The 22104-nt window shown below is 37.0% G+C and overlaps 1 protein-coding gene across 1 annotated transcript in view; it reads left to right on the top strand.

The window, feature by feature from the left end:
- Nucleotides 1-1130: 1130 nt before the first annotated feature.
- The window catches only part of LOC102113974 (FRAS1 related extracellular matrix 2), a 57269-nt gene continuing 36295 nt past the window's right edge, over nt 1131-22104 (top strand). The window contains exons 1-5 of the mRNA XM_088051293.1: nt 1131-1179; nt 1738-1884; nt 4070-4300; nt 7011-7136; nt 8023-8274. Of these exons, the coding sequence (XP_087907419.1) occupies nt 1131-1179; nt 1738-1884; nt 4070-4300; nt 7011-7136; nt 8023-8274 (805 nt within the window). The remainder of the gene's footprint in view (nt 1180-1737; nt 1885-4069; nt 4301-7010; nt 7137-8022; nt 8275-22104) is intronic.

Raw genomic sequence — 22104 nt, 5'->3', positions numbered from 1 at the left:
TAAAGCTGATGGGTTTAGTATTGCACATTCTAAATGGTGAACAGTATATATTTCAGGGACTGAAGTAGGTCTGTAAAAATGGAGGCTTGCTGTAACCCCCTTAAGAAATACACTTTTTTGTTTGGTTGTTGGGGTTTTTTTAATCCTATGAAAAAAAAATAGAAAGAAACAGCTGAAAGCAAGAAATAGGTGGAATGAAGGCAATACTAAATCTTTTTTATTGTCTTTCTTGTGCTTTTTTTCTTCCTAAATTTCATTCATAAGAGACCTGTATGTAAGATGTAGATTGTGTGTCCTTGTCCACAGCACATTTAACCTTGAGTTCTTTGGATAAAAGAACAAATTATGCCGGATTATTTTTTGCTTTCTATCCTCTGGTTAGAATATCTTTTTTTTAAAAGGATACACTCTGCTAGAAAATTTTCCTTTACCTGGGCAGTTTCAAAGATCTGACATTCTCATTTGAAGTAAGCTCATGCAGCAGTATTTCTTCTCATTAATGGTACAAATAGGTTCTCTCTCCTCTAAAAGACTTTAAATTTCCATCCTTTTTATATGTCAGAAACTTTTATCCTTCTGTTAAATTGTTGTCAAATTGGGCAATGCATTTAAGGGTGGCACACGAATGGCTTTCTCACGGGATTAGAGAGCAAGGCATATTCTGTTACATTTGTCTCCAGAAATTAGTGGGAAGGCAACACATACGGCAAACCTAATGCAGGTGCTGTTGTAGCTGCTGCTGGAACACTATGGCTGCTGGTTCCCTGTGGTGCTCTTTAGTTTTTGATATGTGTGTTTGGAGCCTTCCCCTTTGTCAGTAAAGATAGGGATCAAGAGAGCAGAAAGGAGCAGGGTGAGGAGTGCAGGGAGACACTCCAGTAACCATTTCCCTCCTTTCATTTACACAGTACCTTTGCCTCCCTGTGAGATTGCACAACTATAGTTCCTGGGTTTTTTTCTAGTAGGCAGGTCAGTAAAGAAACATAGAGGCTTATCTTTGAGGTAGAGTGAAAGCACTGCTTTCAGTGAGTGGCTGCCTCATTTTTCAAGAATGGAAGAAACTAGAAGGGGCACCTTCATTTGTCTCTTCCTCCAGTAATTAAGCCATTCATTAATTTAAATGCTTAGATATGTCTCTCTTCTGTTCAGAGGAATTACTTCCTCCAATCACCAGCTTGGGTACCGAAGAGTTAATTTCTAAAGGAAATTTCTTGCACATTTAAGACAGCTGTTACCTGAGCAAACCTTGTTCTGTAGCAGCACCTTGTGGGAAAGAAATCAGACTACAGTCTCCCACACAGGCCAGCATTCCCAGAAGACAGTATCCAAGTGAGCGTCCCCCATCAGTGAGCTGAGCAGTTAAAGAATTATTGATTATTGCTAAAGAACTTACAGGATTCTAGAGTAATAGAAAGCACATCCATTAGGATGATATACAGAAGGCATCCCAAATACACTTTTATTAATTCTTGATCTTTTTCTCTTAAGATATAAGAAAATTAGTGCACTATGTTTGTATGCATCTAAGAAAAAAAATTACTCCTATGTGTAGCAAATGTGTTATGGTTGAGTTCTTTACCTGTAATTTCTTGTTTTAAATCTTTAAAACATTTGGCTTGTGATGTCCAGATAGATACATACCTTACCCAGGATACAAGGTTGCATTAAATTCAAAAGACAAAGTAATTTAACAGAAATTAAAAGTTATGATTGCATCTTTTTAATTTTGTTTTGCAGGAGGCAATAAGCTGAAGAATCAACATTTTCGCCTAAACTGGGCATGGATCTCTTTAGAAAAGGAGTATTACTTAGTAAATGAAGACTCCAAATATCTTGATGTTGTTCTTAAACGGAGAGGTTACCTGGGAGATACCTCTTTTATAAGTAAGTTCAATTCTAATCTTATCAGTTGCTTCTATAAATCACCTCCCAGCCAGCTGATATAATGTATCAATACAACTGTCCTATAACTGCTGTTTCATGATAAGCAAACTATATTCAAAGGAATACGATTATTTATTAAAGAGTGTGTCTTTTATATTCTATGTATATGATTTCTTTAGTTAAATAATGAAATTTTCCCTTTAGTATTTTTTGGGTTTTTTTTGTCTTCTGCAATTAATTTTTGAGTAAACAACCCAAGACACGGTCCTTCTTTCTTTGATTTGATTGATACCACTGTTAATTTGTTTCAGAGAATACAGGTCTTGTCCAGATCTTCTTTTCCCTATAATGAAAAAATGCAGTTGTAGCAATGGAAGAGACAACAATAAACATATATCATTTTCCAGGCAGGCTGTTGTGAGCTGCTCTGACCAGCAGCATTGGGCATTAGGCTCGTTTACTTCACTCAGTGTTGGCAGTCAACTGATTCTGATACAGGAGGTGTTGAAAACTGTTTGCAGTGTTTGGGGAGGGAAAAGGTGAAAAAAGGGTTGTGTTATCACGTTCTGCAAACTCACACCTGTTTCTGTCTTCTGGATCTGTTTCCTCCTCTGATGCATTTCCATCAGGGAACATTATCCTTGTACAATTTCACATTGAAACCTGTGGTGAGCTTAGAGAAAACTCATTTTAAAGCTGTTTCTTCAGAGATATGTAAGCATTTTCCTGGCAAGGTTCTGTTTAGGGCTTTTTCTGTTTAAAAATCTGAGTTTCAGGTAGCAAGATGCAGTAGGGACACCTATTTTGGCATGAGATTTAGGAGATGTAGACCTTAACCAACATGATCTTACTTAAAAGACTGTTTTGAACAATGAACCAACTTTATTTCTTTTGATGAAAGAAAAAGAATGGAAGAGATAAATACATAGTTAAGCATGTGTGGTTTAAATTGATTACTAGTACTGAATAACAGGTACTGATGTGATTTCTGATCCTTCAGATAGAGTGTTTACAACATTTTCTACCTATGGATTCAAGGTCAGTTTCAGTATTGAGCTGACTGAAAAATCTGCAAAACCAGCTTGAGTAACTTGCCTCTGACTACCTTAATCCTGCAAGTGGAATTACAGAATTGGAAAGAGCATAAAACATACTGGCCAAGATGCTTACTGGCCTTTCTGGTCTGCTTGCAGTGCCAAAGGGGCTGAAGGTTTATAAGTTGTATAAAATTGGCTATGACTTAGGACGAGGCACGAGCCTGAAGAAAGAAAGCCAAGGTTTGTAGGGAAAGGTCATGTGTTTCAATACATCAAACAATGCAGCTGGAAGAAACAGAGAAAGGAGAAGTTTAAAGGTTGGGTTTTTTTTTTTCCTGAAAACCTGAGAAAAGATTGAGATTTCAGTTGTACTGTGGGATTTAAACAAGGCCAAACACATTGGGAGTTGGAGACAGTTCTCAAATACTTCCTAATTTCCATGAGGGTCTTTCAGAAAGCCTTAAACTGGGAGTAAAATGCCTGTGAAAACCTTTTTCAAAGCAGTCTGAATATGAGGCTGAAAGACCTGTGCCATCTCTCTGGATTGAGCTGTTTGAATTTTTTCCTATGGATCTGCAGCTTCAACTTCATTTTAACCTAATGATTGTCGTTATGCAAACAATGAAATAAGAGGATAATAATTTTAAAAAATTCTTATTCCAATGGGAATAAGGGCAATGGTTCAGGTTTTGCATTTTCTTTCATTTTTATTCAGTATATTTTCCTTTGTGTCTTTGTGTTTTCCTTAGTTTTCCCTTTAAAGTCTGAAATTTCCAGGGGTGTTTTTATTTTTTCTAAGAGAAATAAAAATCTTCTAGGATTTCAGGCAGGATGCTATTTAAATGTTCTAGAAAAGAAGAGAGCCCAGAGGACTAAAAGGAGAGAGGAAAGTCTGTTTTGATGGTCCTTTTTTGACATCCATAATCGAATTATGGGGAAATGGAAACTTGATGTAACTCCAGAGAATGTAGAGTTTTTCCACCTCTATGTGTGACATGCAAAATAAAATTGATCAAGAGTGATGGATTTAGTTTGAATGTTCTCAGTTTGTTAAAAGTATATTTTTTCTACACATCTTTTAAAGATGACACAATGGGAGAAAAATTTCCATTGATGTTTATAATGACCTGAATTTCTGATTTTAACAGGTATTAGCACCAGAGATGGTACTGCCAAGAAAGATAAAGACTTCAGAGGAAAAGCCCAGAAGCAAGTGCAGTTTAATCCTGGTCAAACCTCAGCTACGTGGCGAGTACGGATTTTGAGTGACGGTGAACATGAGCATTCTGAGTCCTTTCAAATTGTTCTTTCTGAGCCCGTCATGGCAATTCTGGAATTTCCTGCTGCATCCACAGTGGAAATTATTGACCCAGGAGATGGTGAGAACCTTTCCAGAACTGTACTGCCAGTATGTGTATATACCAAAAGATAAACCGGAGGGCAAATGCTGTGAGTAACAGTGGATACTAAAGGTTAACTCTCCTCAAAATATTTCTGAAAAGAGTCTTGGGCATCAGGTAGCCATTTGTCTTCTATCACTTTGTATGGTGAAGGGCTTACTCAGGTAGCATTTTTTATGAAGTTTTTAGGAAATACATGCATTTTTTATGATATGTTATTTCTAGGGGTTCTGGTTTTTTTTCATTTTAGGTATAACAGGTTTTCCATTAAATGTGTTTGCAGACTGAATGTGTCTGAAGAGAAGGCTGGAGGATGATTTGATTTACTCTGCCACAGTAATTCATGTGGGAGAGGATGGTATAGGAAAGTCTATCCTGGTTGATCACAACAGGTTTGGTCTTGGAGCAAACTATTTGCATCTCTTAAGGCCTTGATATCAACCTGAGAAGCTCAGTAATTGTGAAGTTCATTAGACCAAATGTAGCGCACACTGTGTTAAGAACAAATAAAATTATGATTAAATATAAATTAAGAAATAAGCTGATTTAAAAAAAAAAAAATTAAAAATAAGTAGAGCATGCTCTGGTTGCTTTACATCTGTTCAGCTGCATCCAGATGCTTGAACCTTTGGGCTGTAGTCACACAGAACTGTCCTTAAGAAATCTTTTAAGTGCTGGATGATCATTACAAATTAAACTATATAGTCTTCCCTAATTAACTTTTTAAGAGTGTTGGGCATGGAAACTATGAGATGTGTCTTAGTTCCTGGTTACAAATGCAGGTTAAACCAGAGCTTATCTCACATCCATTTTTAATCACTGAGAAAAATAGTGCTTAACTTGAATAGCAGCATGTATGAGACACAGAAATTGCTTAAAAATGTGTTAAATCTCATCTTTTCTATGATCAGTAAGATAGCACAGTTAAAAGTAATTGGCTGAGTCTTCTTTATGCCAACAACAGTATTTTATATTTCTTTCAGTAAGATAAAATTTTTGCAGTCCCAGAAAATTTGTATTAATCATACATAAAGTGAAGTTGCAGAGGGCAAAATCAAATGCACAGCTGCAAATCAAAGAACACCTAGAAGAAAACTAGATGGAGAACTTTGAGGGGAAGGACTGTGTTTACAGTTAGCAGTCTCTTGAAGCTCAGGGTTTACAAAGATCACTGAATAGGAACCATCAAAAGTTTCATTCTGCTTCCAGTGAAAAAATCATTGATTTGAATGGTGTAGCTTTAGGATCAAAACTGTGAGTTTGTTCAGAAAGCTGTACCAGCCTCTTGGGGTATGGGACATTAGTTAATGTTTTATCCCAAATATAAATTGCATAGGGATGTGGTTTTTCATACTGGCTGTGATGGTGTAGCTCATTCTCCTCCAAGCTTTTATGCTGTTCATAAGGTCTGTTAAACTTTTGTAGTGCCATTTTACTCCTTGTTGAATAATTATGGGAGAGAGAGAGAGGAAACTGAATAAATCAGATTCCTGCATGTTTTAGAAGGTATGAGTTTTTTATTTTGCCAACTAAGTTCTAAAGGGAGAAATAGAAGTAATGAAATGGGATTTTTTTTTTAATACTTCCATTTGCTTTACTTTAAAACAAAAAAAAAAAAAAATAGGACTTTGATATTTTTCATGTTGAATTTTTGTCTTGCCAGAATAGTGAGTGGCCTAGATGTTATCAAACCTGAATTACAGCATTTTTAAGGCAGGCTTTTGACCTTAAGTCATGCTAGTAGTAGCTGAAGAAATAAAACCTGGAACATGTTTTCAAAGAAGTCACTTTACAATTTTCAGAACACTGTTTGCCAAAGTACTGTGAAATGATGAAAAATTTACTTTGTTCAGTCAGCTGATATCACTTAATTTTATATTATATGGAATTATATTCTGTTTGGGTTGTAGTGACTAATGAAACTGTAAAGGTGCTTGATAATTATGTGTATAGCAACCTTTTGTTCTTGAGTTTTTGAGAGAGCAACGAAATTGATCCTGAATCCCAGTAACAGCATAAAACCCCACAATCTGATTATATGAGCATAAAATAATGAAGGAGTTCAGAATGCATCCTAGTGGGTTTTTTTCCTGAAAAATGATCTGATATCCTTTTGTATGATACATTTTAGGGTGAGATTGCTTCTCAGACTTCACTGGCTGTATGGACTGGGTCTCCTTTTAGTAAAAAAGGAGTGCAGACAAGTAACCAACTCAAATCAAATGTGCAAGTCCGAGTAAGATGCCAAGAGCTCAACCTTGCTCCTCAATGCCAAGTGATTTTCCTGGTTATTTTATTTTTTAAGTTAAAGAACGGCCCTGGTGAACCACAGCCTATGTGTGAGCTATGCTATTGATGCTTCTGTAGTTAACAGTTAATAATTAAATACCATGGAAATAATAAAAATATAGACTTTATGGACAAATTCTCCAAACACTGGCTTGCACCATTAATCCTAGATAAACAAATCAGTCACATTAGAGACCACTTAATAAGGACATGTGAATTCAGACCTAATGATGGGATTTTCTTTTTCATTTCTGAAACACTAAGAAAATCTACTTCTCTCACCCTCCAAGTTTTACTTATAATTTTGTAGCGTTGCCAATACATGCAAGCTATTTGTTGCACTATCAAAAATGCTCTTAGCTTATGTACAGGTGACTTTATGAGGTTCTTTTCTTTGCAGAATCAACAGTCTTTATTCCTCAGTCCACCTATACTATTGAAGAAGATGTTGGTGAGTTATTTATTCCAGTCAGAAGAAGTGGAGATGTGAGTCAGGAACTGATGGTCATCTGCTACACTCAACAAGGTAGTAGAATCTACTATAGAATAACAAAAAAGGCAAAATTGGAAAAGAGACAGAAATTTAAAAAATATTTATTCTATCTATTTTATGATAAAATAGTTTATAATTCTGTTAATTACTTTTTCATCTAAATATCTTCAGTCTCAACTGGAAATGTATTCATCTCTGCAATCTGTCAAAGAGTATTACTGAATGCAGTTTAAAAATCGCGGAGAGGTGAAGAGGATCTGTGTTCTTCATATTTCTGCAAGATTTTTATATGCAGCCCCATATATCTGAAAATGATGGGAACTGAAAGCACTGCAGTGATTGCCCTGACTATCCTTCACTTGTTTTCATCTTGAAAAAAATTATACAAAATGATATTCCTTAACTGTCTAATTTGTCCTTCATCTGACTTTCAGTCTCTTACTAATTTTACATGTGCAGGGCATGGGGTTTCTAAACCTGTAGTTTTATTACTATTTTTTATTGGAAAGCTGAAGCAATATTTTGTGTAAAGTCCTATAGAATCTCAATAATTTGCTTTCATGAAATTCTATCTGCTCTAGCCCACTGGTATCTTCAATATGGGTCAAATGTACTAAGGTAATTAACTGGCAATCTTCACAGGGGCTATTTTGTCACTCGGTGTCTCTTATGATAGGCAAAATTCCTTCTGACTGAAAAGGTGCAAATGATTTGAAGAACCACACTTTTCCATTGTATCGTATACAAAAGTAGTACAGACCTCGGAATCGAGTCCATGGACCTGGGAACTTGTCCACAGCCCATCTTATCACCAAAAATTAAACAGAAATTAAAAGATAATGAAAATAAAATACCACCTCTATGAGGAGACTATCATAACCATGGCATGTATAGTGACTGTTTTCCTTTTATGCCACAGGAACAGCCTCTGGCACTGCCCCAACCTCTGTGCTTTCCTACTCTGACTACATATCCAGGCCAGAGGATCACATCAGCATTCTACGTTTTGACAAAGACGAACGAGAAAAAATGTGTCGGATCGTCATCATCGATGATTCCTTGTATGAAGAGGCTGAGACCTTTGATGTTTTGCTGAGCATGCCCATGGGTGGAAGAATTGGCACAGAATTCCCAAGTACTCGCGTTACCATTGTACCTGATAAGGATGATGGTAAGACATCATACAATTGAAGTGATATTTCCAATGCAGGATAGAAACTACAAATAACATCACAATCAAATCAGCATGTAGAAAAAGGGTTTTGATTTTCTTCCTGCTGGTTAAAACACATGCTGCTTCCATCTTGAGATAAGAAAATACTATTGGAAACCTATGTGGGTTTTTGAAAGTATTTAGTATTGCTATTTCATTGTTTGAGAAAATCACGTGAGCAGTGATTCAGAGCAAGGAGCTACACCTTTCTCTTCTGACACTGTAACAGACCTAATCCAAGATGTCACCTTGCATGGGCAGCCTTGTTTCTGTGATTCTGTGTTCACAAAGCCTTTGGGCCCATTTGGTCATGCTGCAGAGGGCCCTATCGGTGGCCCTGAGGGGGCAGAAGCTGTCTGGCAGATCCCAAGAGGCATATTTCTTCTGATTTGATGCATTTGAATTTCTGTGCAGAAGTGTCCATTTGTACTCTCCTTGTCTTTTTAATAAAGCAAATATTCAAATAAGAGTAATGTTACTTTAGAAATTGCCTCAGTAAGGAAATACTGACCGAATTATGTAATTTGTTCAACTGGTTAATAGCTTTAAGTTTTCAGCATTGCTTTGAAAGGGGCACTTCTGGTGGTGATTAGAAAAAGGGGTAGAGTAGAATCTGCACACAGTATCGCCAACTGCTTTCAAAAATACATGTATTATTGCTGCCTCAAGCCTCTCCTTTAATGTCTCAGCATTGGTGTGACAACTCTTTTTCTAGCAGAAGTAGCATGAAAGCTTCCTGGTACAATTTCCCTCATTTATGCGTGGAGTTTGGAGACTGACATCTCAAATGCAAATTCTGTGATAGGACTACTGATAAGCTGTTTAAGTCCTCTCTGTGAGGCCATGAACCATCTGTTGTGACACCATCATATTTCTTAAAGACTAAAGGGAGGAATTAGAGAATACAGTACTCTTTGAAAGTCTGATGCCAAAACAGACCATTATTATCAGCACAGTGATTTCTCTCTAGGTAAGGATACAAAAGGCAGCTCTTAAAGGCAGGAAGTCCACACCCATCTAATTGCCTCATAAATACTCAGTCTGCCTGGAATTTCTCACCTGTAATCCTGTGACAGAGGTGACTTTGTTTTCTCTGTGCAGCATTTGGGTAATCATATAGCATTAATGACTACAACAGGTTGAAAAAAGATGTCTTGTAAAGTAAGAGATCTGATACTGAATGCAAGCCAAAATCTTTATCTGACTCTGATATTATAGCAAACACAAATTTTCATTTAGGAGCTTCTACAACAGTTTGATTTGTATGAATAAATTTTATGAATTCATGAACTTTAAAGTTTGTACATAGCAGAGTATAGAATATTTTGAGAGCAGCTATTAAAACTATGTATTCATGCAGAAGCTGATTCTTCAAAAATTGGAAGTGTTCTGACTGCTTAAAATATATATGGAGAGTTTGGGATGGAGAGAATGATTCTCCAAGATACTAGTTAACATCAGAAATGAGCTGAAATTAGACCATCTGACTTCAGTGGGAATCTCAGTTGCTCCCAGTCACAAGAGAGTATAAAACTTAATATTTTATGAAACCCACACAAAATATTAGGGAAGCAAATGAGAAATCTCTTTTAACACTGCCATTAGAAAGCAGAAGTAATTAATTTGTGTACCACTGTTCAGTTTTAAGTTTCTGCATTTATGAGCACAAGTTGCCTCAGAGCTACAAACTTTTCTACACAAATTAATTTAACAAAGAATAATCTTATACTATTAATTAAAAAAGCAGGGGAAGTGTTTGGGAAATTAGAATAGAACGTTTTCATTATGTAGCAACTGACATATATATGTTGGTAGGAGTAAAGAATATTTGGGATATTGAAAGATAAGGTGTCTTTGAAGGAAAGATTTGGAAGTCTTTTTTGCAAACAGTCACTTTTCTTTTTACACCCAAATTGTTGATATGTGGTATTTGGAATGATGTGACAGAACTCCTTTTTAGCTTTCCGTATCAGTGAAAGAACTCCCACAAAGAATTCCAGCACATGCAAAAACTTAACAACAATTCGCTTACCAATAAAATTTCCTACCACATTCTTTTTAGTTTGCATAAAAATATAAAGAATGAAAAGTCTGTATTTTGTTTCATCTGACATCTGTTGCACTGCCTTTTCTATAAAAAACAAAGTACAGACTACAGAGTAGATAAATTATAGATTACACTTTGCATATTTATGTATTCACACACACTTAAAAATATATATATACAAGCACATATTTATGTAAGATGTGAGCAATTTAGCACCCCGGCAGTCATGACTGAAATTCTGCATAAATAAGCGGAGGATTTTAAGCAGCATTGGTTATTAATTATTATTAGTAAATTCATTTTACTAAGTTAAACCAGTGTGGTATGTGGAAAAAAAAAAAAGAATTTTCTTTAGCTTTTAACAGTAAGATTTAATTCAGATGTCTAAGAGGTCAGTAGAAGATTTAGCACATATATAATAGCCTATCAGCTGTAGTAATGCTGTAATGCTAAATTCTGTGGTCCACTTTTGTCTCTACTTCACATCTACTGATATATATTTCTGTTTGTTTATATTCGTCTTCTACTTAACAGAGTTGCTTTGGACAAATGTCACAGTGTGTCATTAAGTGGTATCTCTGAGTAATGTGAGCGAATTAACATTATGCATTGACTCCTTCAGGCCAAACAATAGAAATAGCAAAGGTCAAAGTTTAATAATACTACATGAGATCTTTCCTATGGAACTCAAGTCAGCACTACCAACATTGCCTTATCTCCTTTGGCATTCAATGTGAATTAATTAGTTAACACTCACCTTCAGCACCTGCCATCCAGTCTTTTATTTCTCCTTAGGGTCTAACTAAAATGTCGTAGTTGCTATATAATCATGGCAATAAAAAAAGTAAGAGGTGTGCTCTAGTGAACTACAATGTATTCACTAAATTCCAGACAACTGGAAAGTTTAATTGGGGATTATACAGTTGTGCTGTGTTGCCAAAGCAAAATCTGGAAAAAAAAATTGTAGCATGTAGAATATGCACTGGTATATTTACATATTGTGAATGATGGTTTTCAAATTTGTGCTGCTATTGGGACATTTCCTAATTTGGAAGGGACTTTTCCTGATAGGTACTAAAGTTAGATAGAAAAAAATAAAAGGATTAAGTTAATGAAGTCAGCAGCAGAAAAAACATCACATGGAAATCTTGGATTTCAAGTTACACATGCCACTACAGTTAAGGCACAAAAATGGTTTGTTTGAGTCAGATGTGATGGTTACTAACTGTGAACCATGGCAGAAAAGCATGCATAGGGAAAAGATCTATGTAAATCATTCACTTCTGGGGTGGCACTAATCTCACTTGGCATTAGCCTCTAAAACTTTAGACATCCGATTCAAATAGTCTGTTACAGAATTCTTCTATAGTTAATGAAAAGAGATGTACTCCCAGGAAACATTCCATCCTAGGACAAGTACCTAAATTGTTGAGCTCAATCACCAGGGGTACCTGGTGCATCTGAATACATTGATTCATTGGTTTATGACAGTAGATCTAAACCCCACCACTGAAATATAGTTTGCAATTACAAAAGTGTAAGCACTACTGGGCATGAAGGACATACCTGTACTGCATGGAGAGCACAGAGTTCAGCATAAAGGTCATTTGAAGGAGGCACCTTACTTAATAGATGTCTTAGTTTAGGGCAAATTAGGAAGGAAAATTCCAAATGGGGATTTCCCCAGGGAAATGCCCCTCCCCACCAACTGGTCCGGGAAAAGAAAAAAAAAAAAATTCCTTGGAGAGAAGTGGAAAAAGCTGTTTATTTAACAGAAATTGAGTAATATTAAATAATAAAACCTCTTGCTGTTCGATGGAATGGCAAATCTAGGAAGAAAAAAGTCCTTTTCATGTGGTGTAGCTCGGCTCGCTCAGGTTCTTATCAGTCCCTCCGGCGCTGGAAAGTGCCGAGGCCCAGGCCCCGGTGGGCCACAGGCGTGAGCTCCCGGAGTTTGGCTGGGTGTTCAGTCCAGAGCAGGCTTGCACAGATCCAAGAAAATTGGGAAAAAAAACAAACAAAGGTCCAGGGAACTCCTCTGCCTCAGCTAGCTAGAACTAACTAAAAGCCAGAGAGAAGCTCTGTCCCACTGTCTGTCCGTGCTGCAGACACCACAGTCCAGGAGCGGGATGTGTGGGAGTGATGTTTTTCCTTAACACAAACTGCGCGCTTCTTCTTCCCCCTCTCTTGCTCTCAAAGCCAGTCTTAAAGGTGCAGAATTTAATATATAACATAAACCAGACGATTGGGGATACCAGTATCATAAAGTCACCCCAGGACAATAGATAAATATTATTCATCTAGGAAAAGGAAGAGGACCAGTATCATAAAGTCACCCCAGGACAATAGATAAATATTATTCATCTAGGAAAAGGAAGAGGACCAGTATCATAAAGTCACCCCAGGACAATAGATAAATATTATTCATCTAGGAAAAGGAAGAGGAGGTTAATGTGCACTTTTCACTCCCCTTGGACAGAGGAATCCTGAAATTCAGTCTTAAGACTCACACAAACACTCAGACCCTATTCTTCCATGGAAATGCCTTAATCCTCAAGCACTTAGCAACTAAACTAGATCAGCCTGGAAGTGCTCTCTGTTCTTCTAGCTGAAGCAGTGACTCTGAAATAATTTCATACAGTGAGAAAAAATGAGCTCTAACTCTTTTGTTAGTATTCATCTGGAAATGAAGAGCCTGTAATTTGGTTCCAGCACTAACAATGTTACTGTATTATATGCAGTAAGTCTTACACAAAATGCTTTAACAAGCCTTGAGTCAAAGCTCTGCTTTTTCATGGTCCCAGTACTTAGACTGCTGTGCTAATGTAGACTCTTTTTTACTTACTTGGTTTTTGTTGTGGGCAAATTTAAAACTCAGTTTGTAATCACATTTGGAAACCTGAAGAGGTGTGGTGAATGCAGATCTGGAAGTTTGCACCTAAGGGGAAAATGCTTACAATTATTTTGTGTGCTGCAAGTTTTTTGTAAGTGGCTGTCTCCCCATGTGATTTTAATTCCATGCTACTGTATTTAGTGTTGCCGTGAGAGCACGCAGCCTTACAGCCAGGCTGACAAACAGTCATCCTGCCTTAGTGGAATTGTTGAAGCCTCATGCTGTTCACAGCAGGAAGTACATTAAATACATTTCTTCCACTTCATTCACATTAGATGGGCAAGAAGCTGCTCACACATCTTTTTGACATTTCTGCATCAAGGCTGGGAAAGCAAAGGACTCAGGTTTGTGTTGGAGATTTGCTGACCATTATCTCTACACCTGATCAACAGAATCAATCACTCATACCATCCACATGACAGAGGATAGCACTGTCTGGGAATATTTTACAGATGAGTAAACTGGATGATGGTATCCTAATGCAGAAAGGAAATGTTGAGCTCAAAGAGAATAGATTAATTATTCAGTCTTATGGAGATTTCTTTAAAACACTCGCTGTCACTTTCCATGCACTTAATTAAATTTTGAAAATCCTTAGACCATGTTCTGGAAATTGGTACCCAGCTTCCTTGTCCAGCTTCCTTGGAGTAGTAAAGTACATATTGATATTTACTATCAATAGCCTGAAAAGTCAGCACTGCAATGTTACACTAGAAATGCATGCTTTGCATTGGCTTCTAGAAAGCAGGCAGTATGAACTAACTCTCAGTGTGTGTACTGAGTCAATTTTTCAGCTTGTGATAAGTAAGTGTTTTATTAGTAACATAGTTTATCAGAGGAACGTCCTTATCTCACAAGGCTAGTTGGCATCTCCTTATTTCCATTGGTCTCCAAGGCGGGCAGTCAAATGTGCCTTTTTCTCTTTGCCAGTAGGTCTGTCAGACCTTAAACTGAACAGGTGGTTGATTAATCTTGGTAGTTAACATCTGCTAGTCTATTTGTCCAATTTTTATTACAATCTGAACACTACAGGCAGAGCATGCCCATTGTTCTGTTATGGACTGGAGTCAGGATTTGGCCAACTATCCATCACCACTCTCTGGAGATGCCTAAAATAGTGAACTAGTTCTTTTTTCCTGTCTACATCCATCTCTGATTACTTTCTCCCTTTTATGTTTTTACAGTGCTTGTGAGTCTGATGCCTCTGGCACTTCTGTGTAGCTTTTAACATCTTTTGTCCTCCCATTAAGTAAAATCTCAATATGACCCCTCCCCTTTCCCCAGTTGGTGGCAGGTGGCCAGTTTGGCAACTAATCAAGGGAAAAAGTGGATGACAGCCAGCTTATGACATGCATTATACTCCCAGTTTTCTTTACTAATAGCTTCTTATTATCACCAGTTCAACAGAGTGAAAAATGTTCAATCTATGATGATAGCCTTAAAGATTTCAGAAAGTGCCTGTTTGCTGCCTATCACAGAAATAAATTAATGTCATACCTTGCAGTAGGAACATTTATGATTTGCTTTCTTAGCATTATTTGTTGCTTACAGTTTATTGTGTATGTATGACCCATTTTATTAGAGTGTGTGTATATATGTGCGTGTGTGAACTACAGATGTTGGATTAATCTCATCTTTATTTATCTGCTTATTAACTAGAAATACAGTCCAGCCTTATGGTCTGGGCTCCTTTGATAGGTGAGGAGGGCAGAACATGACCTCCAGGCAGTACTTTGTCACATCTACCTCAGATGGCTCTTTGGAATGCAGCTGGTGGAGCACAGAGCTCTTCAGCCTTCATTGCTGCATGTTTTAAATGGGTTGCTTACACAAGCAGTATTGTACTTCTGTGTGAATTGCAGTAATAGTTCAACGAGAGTGTTGAAATACAGAAAACTTTTAGTTTTGTACACAAAGCACGCAGAATAGCCAAAAACCAAAATGCACGAGATTAAAAAATTATACCTTCTGTTAAATTTAGAATGAGTTTAATGAAGTGGTATTCTTGTGTGAACTTATATTGCATCCCTAACGTATTATTGGTTTATTACAATTCACTGGAGAGTACATTGAACTGCTTTCTCTCTTGTGTCTTGTATTTTGGTGGCATTGATCTTTGTACTGTAGATCTTGCACTTATTATACACTGTTTAGAAATGTAATGAATGCCTAGCAAACCATTCTAAGTTAATCATTTGTTCAGTGTTGGATATGGTTGTAGGGAGTGAATTTAGTGACCAAGTGAGTGCTTTGTATGTTTAAGATTTGGATAATCAAGTTGAGTAGGATCTCTTGGTGCATTCAGTTTTCTAAGGCTTCTTCAATCATCTTCCTTATTCTGAATCTTCTCATACAGAGACTTTGCTGGTTTGCTAATAGTCTTTGAAGACCCTAAAGATACTGTAGCTATTGTAGCCCATTGGGCTTTACTTCCATGGATTCTCCTTTTGAACTTGTAAATCCTCAAAATATTAACTCAGTTACTATCTCACTTCACTGTCACGACACTCTTTTGTCTCACACACAAATGTGATCAAAAGTCCAAGGGACAGAATTCAAGAAGTTTTAACATACAGTAGTGCATATTTTCTTTTGTTAGAGCTCTGCCTTTGTGGTCTGGTAAGTCTGGCTGTTGCTCTGTTTGCACTTCTGCTCTGTCTTCTCTGCAAAGTCCCATCCTTAACAGTAGCTCTGGTAAAGGGATCTCTGTCATACTTTTCTTCTACAGCCTTGGCGAGCTAAATATGTTCTGATTGTATGTGGGCAGAAAAGCCAATAAGAAATTTTTTCCACTGGTTAAGCAAACTCAGCGCAACTAGCATTGTGACTGAATAGAAAAAGTGCAAAAATCTGAAGTCGGATCAGCCAGAAATGGCTACATACTATATCTTTACCTAGCCTTATTTCTAAAATGCTGCTGAACTTCTCATACTATTTCTGTTTGTAGCCCTCATTTTTTACCTGATGTGTGAATCACTGACTGTAAGCACCTTCAAGCTTGGCCTCCTTATGAAAAACCTTGTGTGTGGTATACTTAAATGCTGCTGCCAACCCTTCCCATTTATCTATCTGCCTCTGTTTCATCAGTTTGTTGAGAATTTGTTACTGATCCCATTTCCCAGGCCTGTTATATAAAAGTAATCTAATTCATCTTAAAAACAGAGCATCTAGAAGACTCTGAGTTGGTTTCATGCTCTGTGGGAGGTATAGCCAGTAGAAAACAGTGTGAATGTGAAATTCAGATGGTTGCTGCAGGCAATATGATACCTGGGTGTGTCTCCAGGTTCCAGTGTCTGTTTCTTCATCTGTAAGTCTTTATATTTGTATTTCCATTGGCAAATGAGGCAATTACCTGCATTATGGAATGGTTTAGGCAAGAGATTGGAGCTTAATGTGTACAGCAGGAAAAATCTTTTGGCCCTGTCCTCAGACTGAACATAGGAAAATTCCAACACGTGTAATAGTTTCAGTGATACCAAGATCTGTAGGTTATACTCTGAAGGTGTGTGGAAGAATCGTAAGAATACTACCCTACTAATAAATATTTTCATGTATATGCTAGTTCACCAATACATGAATTTAGTGTTTTGGAAAGGTAGCAATGTTTCTTAGCAAACCAACAGAGGTAAATTAGTTGTTTCAAGGGAAGGTCTCATATTAGAGTGAACTGCACACATTAGCCTTTCTAATAACATGCCATTTGTAGCTGGGAAACAATTTAAGACTGCACTTTACTATCTTGTACATTATAATTGATTGTTGAAAAACTCATTTTCACTTTAAAGGCACACATCGTCAATGAGTTGAGCTACAGCTTGTCCTCATACACTCAATTGTCTTTATTCTCCATTGTTCAGGAATACTCTGTAGCTCATCGAGCTGTTACTACACCATTTATGACCAGCAGCCTGACATTAAACAAAATCAGAATTATCTCTGTTCTCCAGGCTACAAAAAATGCTGTAGGCTGTCAAGAAGGAAAGTACAGGTGATCAGAGATGGAGTATCACTGTAGCCATCTCACTGCCATCCTCACTCTTGCAGATGGAGCTGTAGTCTGCTTCCTTTAGCATGCTACTTTGCTCACATCTGAGTTTTGCTTATTGATGTAGCAGAGAGTTTAGATATGGACTGCAAACCCGCCAGGCAGGTGCTGCTTGTGGTAGTACTGTGTCTGGAGAAACTGAAGCATGGATGCAGTAACATAAAGGGTGAGTTAAAATGTAAAGTGTTACACTAAATTAGTGTGTGTCATAAATTAATTAATTATATATTAATTAATATATAATGTTGTTCATAGCAGTTGCTGCTTCACACCATATTATTCTACTGAAGTTACTAGGTTAAGCTGAATAAAATGAGAGTAATCAAGTGATGAACCAGTCTAATCAATGTACGGCACTGCCATTGTGGGTTAAAAAAGAAACTGCAATTTCCTTACCAAATCAAAGTGTGTTTGGTAAAGATTGCCTTAATCTGAGTCTGTCCTATTACCTGTTACAGTGTTTGCAGAATTGTTTTAAGAAACCTTTTAAAGTAAATTGAAATAAATGATCTGCTGAGACAAATGGAAAAGCAGACATTATTTTCTTAAGATAATGTTTGTGGCGATTTGGCTGAAACTAACAATTTTGATTCTGAGAGGAATTTACTTTTTGATTGCAGAAGTTATGACAACACTGCTAAGAAGATGAAAGCTGTTAAGATTGCAACATATTAATTTGAAAAGCAATGTTTTGACCACATCAAATAAAAAGCTATTGGCATTTGCACAATAGGTACCTGCTACAGAACTGAGCTTTGTAATCTTGACCCCTGCTTCTACAGCATTCAGTGAAAATAAATGACTTGGCAAATTAAATTCATTGTGCTAAATGCAAGCTCAGTCGCTTGCATAGTTTCAAGTGTGTGTAAATAGCTGCAGAATGGTGCTACCTAGTTTCAAATTTTAAAGTCTTCTTTGATATTGTCTTAGTATAAAGTTTTTGTAATGGATGGTTTCTCTGGGCTTTTCTTTTGGTGCTATTAGCACGCATATATAAGAAAGATTTCAGGAGTTGACCTTTACTGCTATTAAACAGTAGATGATCATGCCTTCTTATATTTAATGGAACTCTCATTCTTAACTGGTCTACCTACAACTCACACACTTCACGTTTATAACACTGGAATCTGTTATGTTACAGATCAGATTGTCATCAGATCAGTCCTTTAAGGCCAGCTTTGATCCTGAAATGCAAGTAGACATTGTGTAGGGATGTATACGTTGCCTGAGTATGAGCCAGATCAGGTCCTGCCAAACCTGGCCATGTTTGTCTGGTTTTGTGTCCAAGTTAATTAGCTGTGCCAGCCACCAAGGCTCCTTACATCTGATTCAGCATGGCCCTAGCATGTCCAGACTGTACCAGAGCAGGCTCATAAGGTTGCAAAGCACTGGTTTGCACCTTCTGCATTAGCACAACAGACTTCTGCTAGCTCTGGCAATTCATCATGTTCACAGCCTTGTTTGTACTGTTCATGGAAAGAAGGAAGGCAAAAGCTTTTAGGAATAAATAGTCTTAACCCTAGAAAAGATGAGCCATAAATTCATTTGTAAAGACTGCTCCTCCTGGTTCCAGGATCTGAATATGTCAAAATGCCATGTCTGTTTTCTTCTATTATTTTTTTCCTCCTGAGAGTGTATATATATGTGTGTGTGTGTGTGTGTGTGTGTGTGAAATTCACTTTCATTTTAAGCCTTACCAAGGTGTCAGCACAAAAGACTTTTGTCTTTGTTCTTTTGTGTTTGTCCTAAATATCCTGCCAACAGGATTTTTATAAACAACCTACTCTTTTGCAGTGTCTCCCTCATGCACTTTATTAGGATATAATTTTAAAAGGTAAAGCCTCTTTTGAAATAAACATTTGTGTGCTATCACACTGATTTGACGATGTACCTTCAAAGTTAGACGTGTTCCTAACAAGATGAGAAGTGTGTTTGTTTTCCTTCTTGATGACTGACTAGTGCTGTCGTTGAGATATGCCTGACTCTGTAAGTACAAGGACAAGGCAAAGTTTTCATTTCTGTGCCAAGAAACCTGGGACTAAAGCTCCTAACCTTTCTCCTCTGATTATTGTAACTTCATGCCAGTGAAATCTGTGGGTCTGAACAAAAACTTCCTCTTATTTCTCTAAGAAGAACCATTAAATTTGCAGTAGTCTCTCTTCAGAGTGATTACTAGATTAAAGGTCTGCTGTAAGTGAGCCTGCAGTCATTGAGCAGAGTGTTTTCCAGACATGACCTGAGATAGACAATGCTTTCCCTGTTAGGAGCTTGGCTTTGCTACTTCCCCTGGGGAGCTACTAACACAGCTTACAGGAAATGAATTTAGAAAACATTTGTAAGGATTTGTTTCCTAGGATGGGTAACCATGCAGAATGTGTCTTTCATTGAACATACATACCTCAAAAAGTGTGAAAAACTCACTCTGAAATACAAGGCAAGCTAGCTGAGGATTTAGATTTTTTTTGTTTGGCTGTGACTACAGGATTGAATAGTATGTGAGGATTCTTCTTCAGCAGCAATAAAGCAAGTGTTAGGATAATGCTGTAAGAAACAAACAATATTTTATTTTATGCTTTCCATCTAGTTTAAGGCAGATCATCTAAGTTCTCTGTGTAGCCAGTAAGTAGAAGGGAATGCTTCCACACTTCCTCAGATTTTTCTGAGGAAAGTGAGTGAGCCATTCCACCTGTCCTCCTGCATGTTCATTGTGCTGGGAAACCTGAAATTGTCTATCTTTGTCCTTGCAAACTGAGAGCAAGCAGGCTATATGTGAGTACCTCTCACTAAAGTGCTTAAAATGAGGTGCAGCCAAGTCCAGATCAAGTTCTGGAACCGTTGGGACATAAGAACAAGATTAGGCTTGGGAAAGTGTGCTGAGCTGCTGAGCTCTAAGCATACCTGTTCAGGAAATGACATGTATCAGAATTAATATTATTTTAACTGCTCTTATCTAACTATTGGCACATTAATAATGATTTGGTCTTAGTAGGCATTCTGTATTTTTGTTGTCTGGAGGCTGGGGAAGTCTTTATCCATCTTAGGAATTTAGAAGAATATTTAATGTCTGAAATGACAACATTGTTTTGCAGATCTAATATCCAGTGCTTCAGTATCCCTGTAAGTAGATCTCTCATCAAAGTTAATAGTAGTTACACAAAAGGTACAGAGGGTGTATCCTGTTCACCCATTAAAAATGTTTCAGATAAGAGCTTCACAGTTCCAAGTACAAAAACAAGCCAGCCTATATGGGCAAATTAGGTAAGATTGATGCATGCCTGTTTGTGCGCACAAATACACACATGTTTAAATACACATACTCTTGAATTATAAATAAATAAAAAAATAAATTGGAACTGACAATGTTTTCATATTCCAAAGTTAGACTTCTTCCAAGTTTGTCTTTCATCCTGCAAAGGTTGATGGCTTCAATAATGCTCAAACAAGTCTATGAATCTGCACTGTTTTTCAATAAATACATTCAGCTCCATCAATTTATTGCAAGATTTCAGTTTTAGCGGATAAGTAGGGAGGCAGCTGTAGGTTTTCAATTGATGAGTAATATTCAAGGAGTTCATTTTTTGTTTGGGTTTTTTGTGGTTTTCGTTTTGTTTTGGGCGGGGGAGGTGGTTCTGTTTTGGTTTTTTTTTGTTTTGGTTTGGGGTTTTTTTAACTTTATTAGTTGTGAAATACAGGAAAGTCTTGAATTCAGAAGAGAAAATTCTTTTCTCCAAAACTTGCAATTTCACTCTTGAATACAGTTCCAAAATACTAACTGCTGCTTTCTCAGATTAAATTTTGGCGTGGTAAAATTTTATATTATTTCTGGTTAGTTTTAATTAAGTTGTTATTTTACATTGTTCAGCAATCGACCAGAGGAGATGGTTGCATACACTGTGGTGATTCTTCAATTCCAAAACATTTATTCCGTGTAATAGAAGTCATAGCTTTTGCATCCAACATATAATCTTAAAAAATCTGACTTATGGAAGTGATGGTCCCAACTTTCAATTACCATTAATAAGTATTTATGATTCCTCCTTTGAGTAAGTTGTACATTTTCTGTAAGCAAGGCATAGCTCTGTAGAGCCATAACCTTTTCCAGTAATTGTCTTTGAATTTTTTGCTTTTTTCCTATGGTTGGTGAAGGGGAAGTACACACAGTGCTGCTCATAGAGCCCTGAGCAATTGCTGTCATCTTTGTCAACTGAATTCAAGTTGGCTGTATGCTGCACGGTATTTCAAATGCATTTGTGATACTGTAGCCTCATGATTCTAATAAATTCTCACAAGACACCATAAGAAAATTGTGATGAAGCATGAGAACTTGGGTAGGTCTTCCTATGCTTGAGGTAGAGATGATTTCTGCTGTGCAGTGGGAAAGCTGAGGCACTGGCTGTGCATGATAATCTTGCATGTTTGAAACAGGAATGGAAAGGATAGAAAAAGGGAGATGATATACATCCAGGATTAAGCTGGGATATGTTTTCAAGGCTGTTTGCTTTGTGAAATTACTGTGGGTAGGACAACTGGAAAAGGGAGGAAAAAACGAAGTTAAACAATGTGTCTGTTAAGTGGAATAGCTCTTAATCTCCTTTGCTTTTTGCTTTTCTATCTTATGAGCTGTGGAACTTCAGTATTAAGATAAAGACTGTTCAAATTTCAATTTACATGAAATAAGATTGATTTTGTTTTAAATGCTAGGTGTGGGAGAACTAAAATTAAGTATTTGCCCCTTTAGTTAGCTGGAAAATGTTACCAAGAGTAGTTCCAGTTGCATGTCATGTTCCAGCCTGGTTTTAGCAA

Source organism: Pseudopodoces humilis, chromosome 2 (assembly GCF_049639895.1).
Source record: "Pseudopodoces humilis isolate 2021_Gansu_Grassland_sample_001 chromosome 2, ASM4963989v1, whole genome shotgun sequence".
Lineage (NCBI taxonomy): Eukaryota > Metazoa > Chordata > Aves > Passeriformes > Paridae > Pseudopodoces > Pseudopodoces humilis.
The sequence above is the reverse complement of the archived record's forward strand: the minus strand, read 5'-3'. Positions and strand labels throughout refer to the sequence as shown.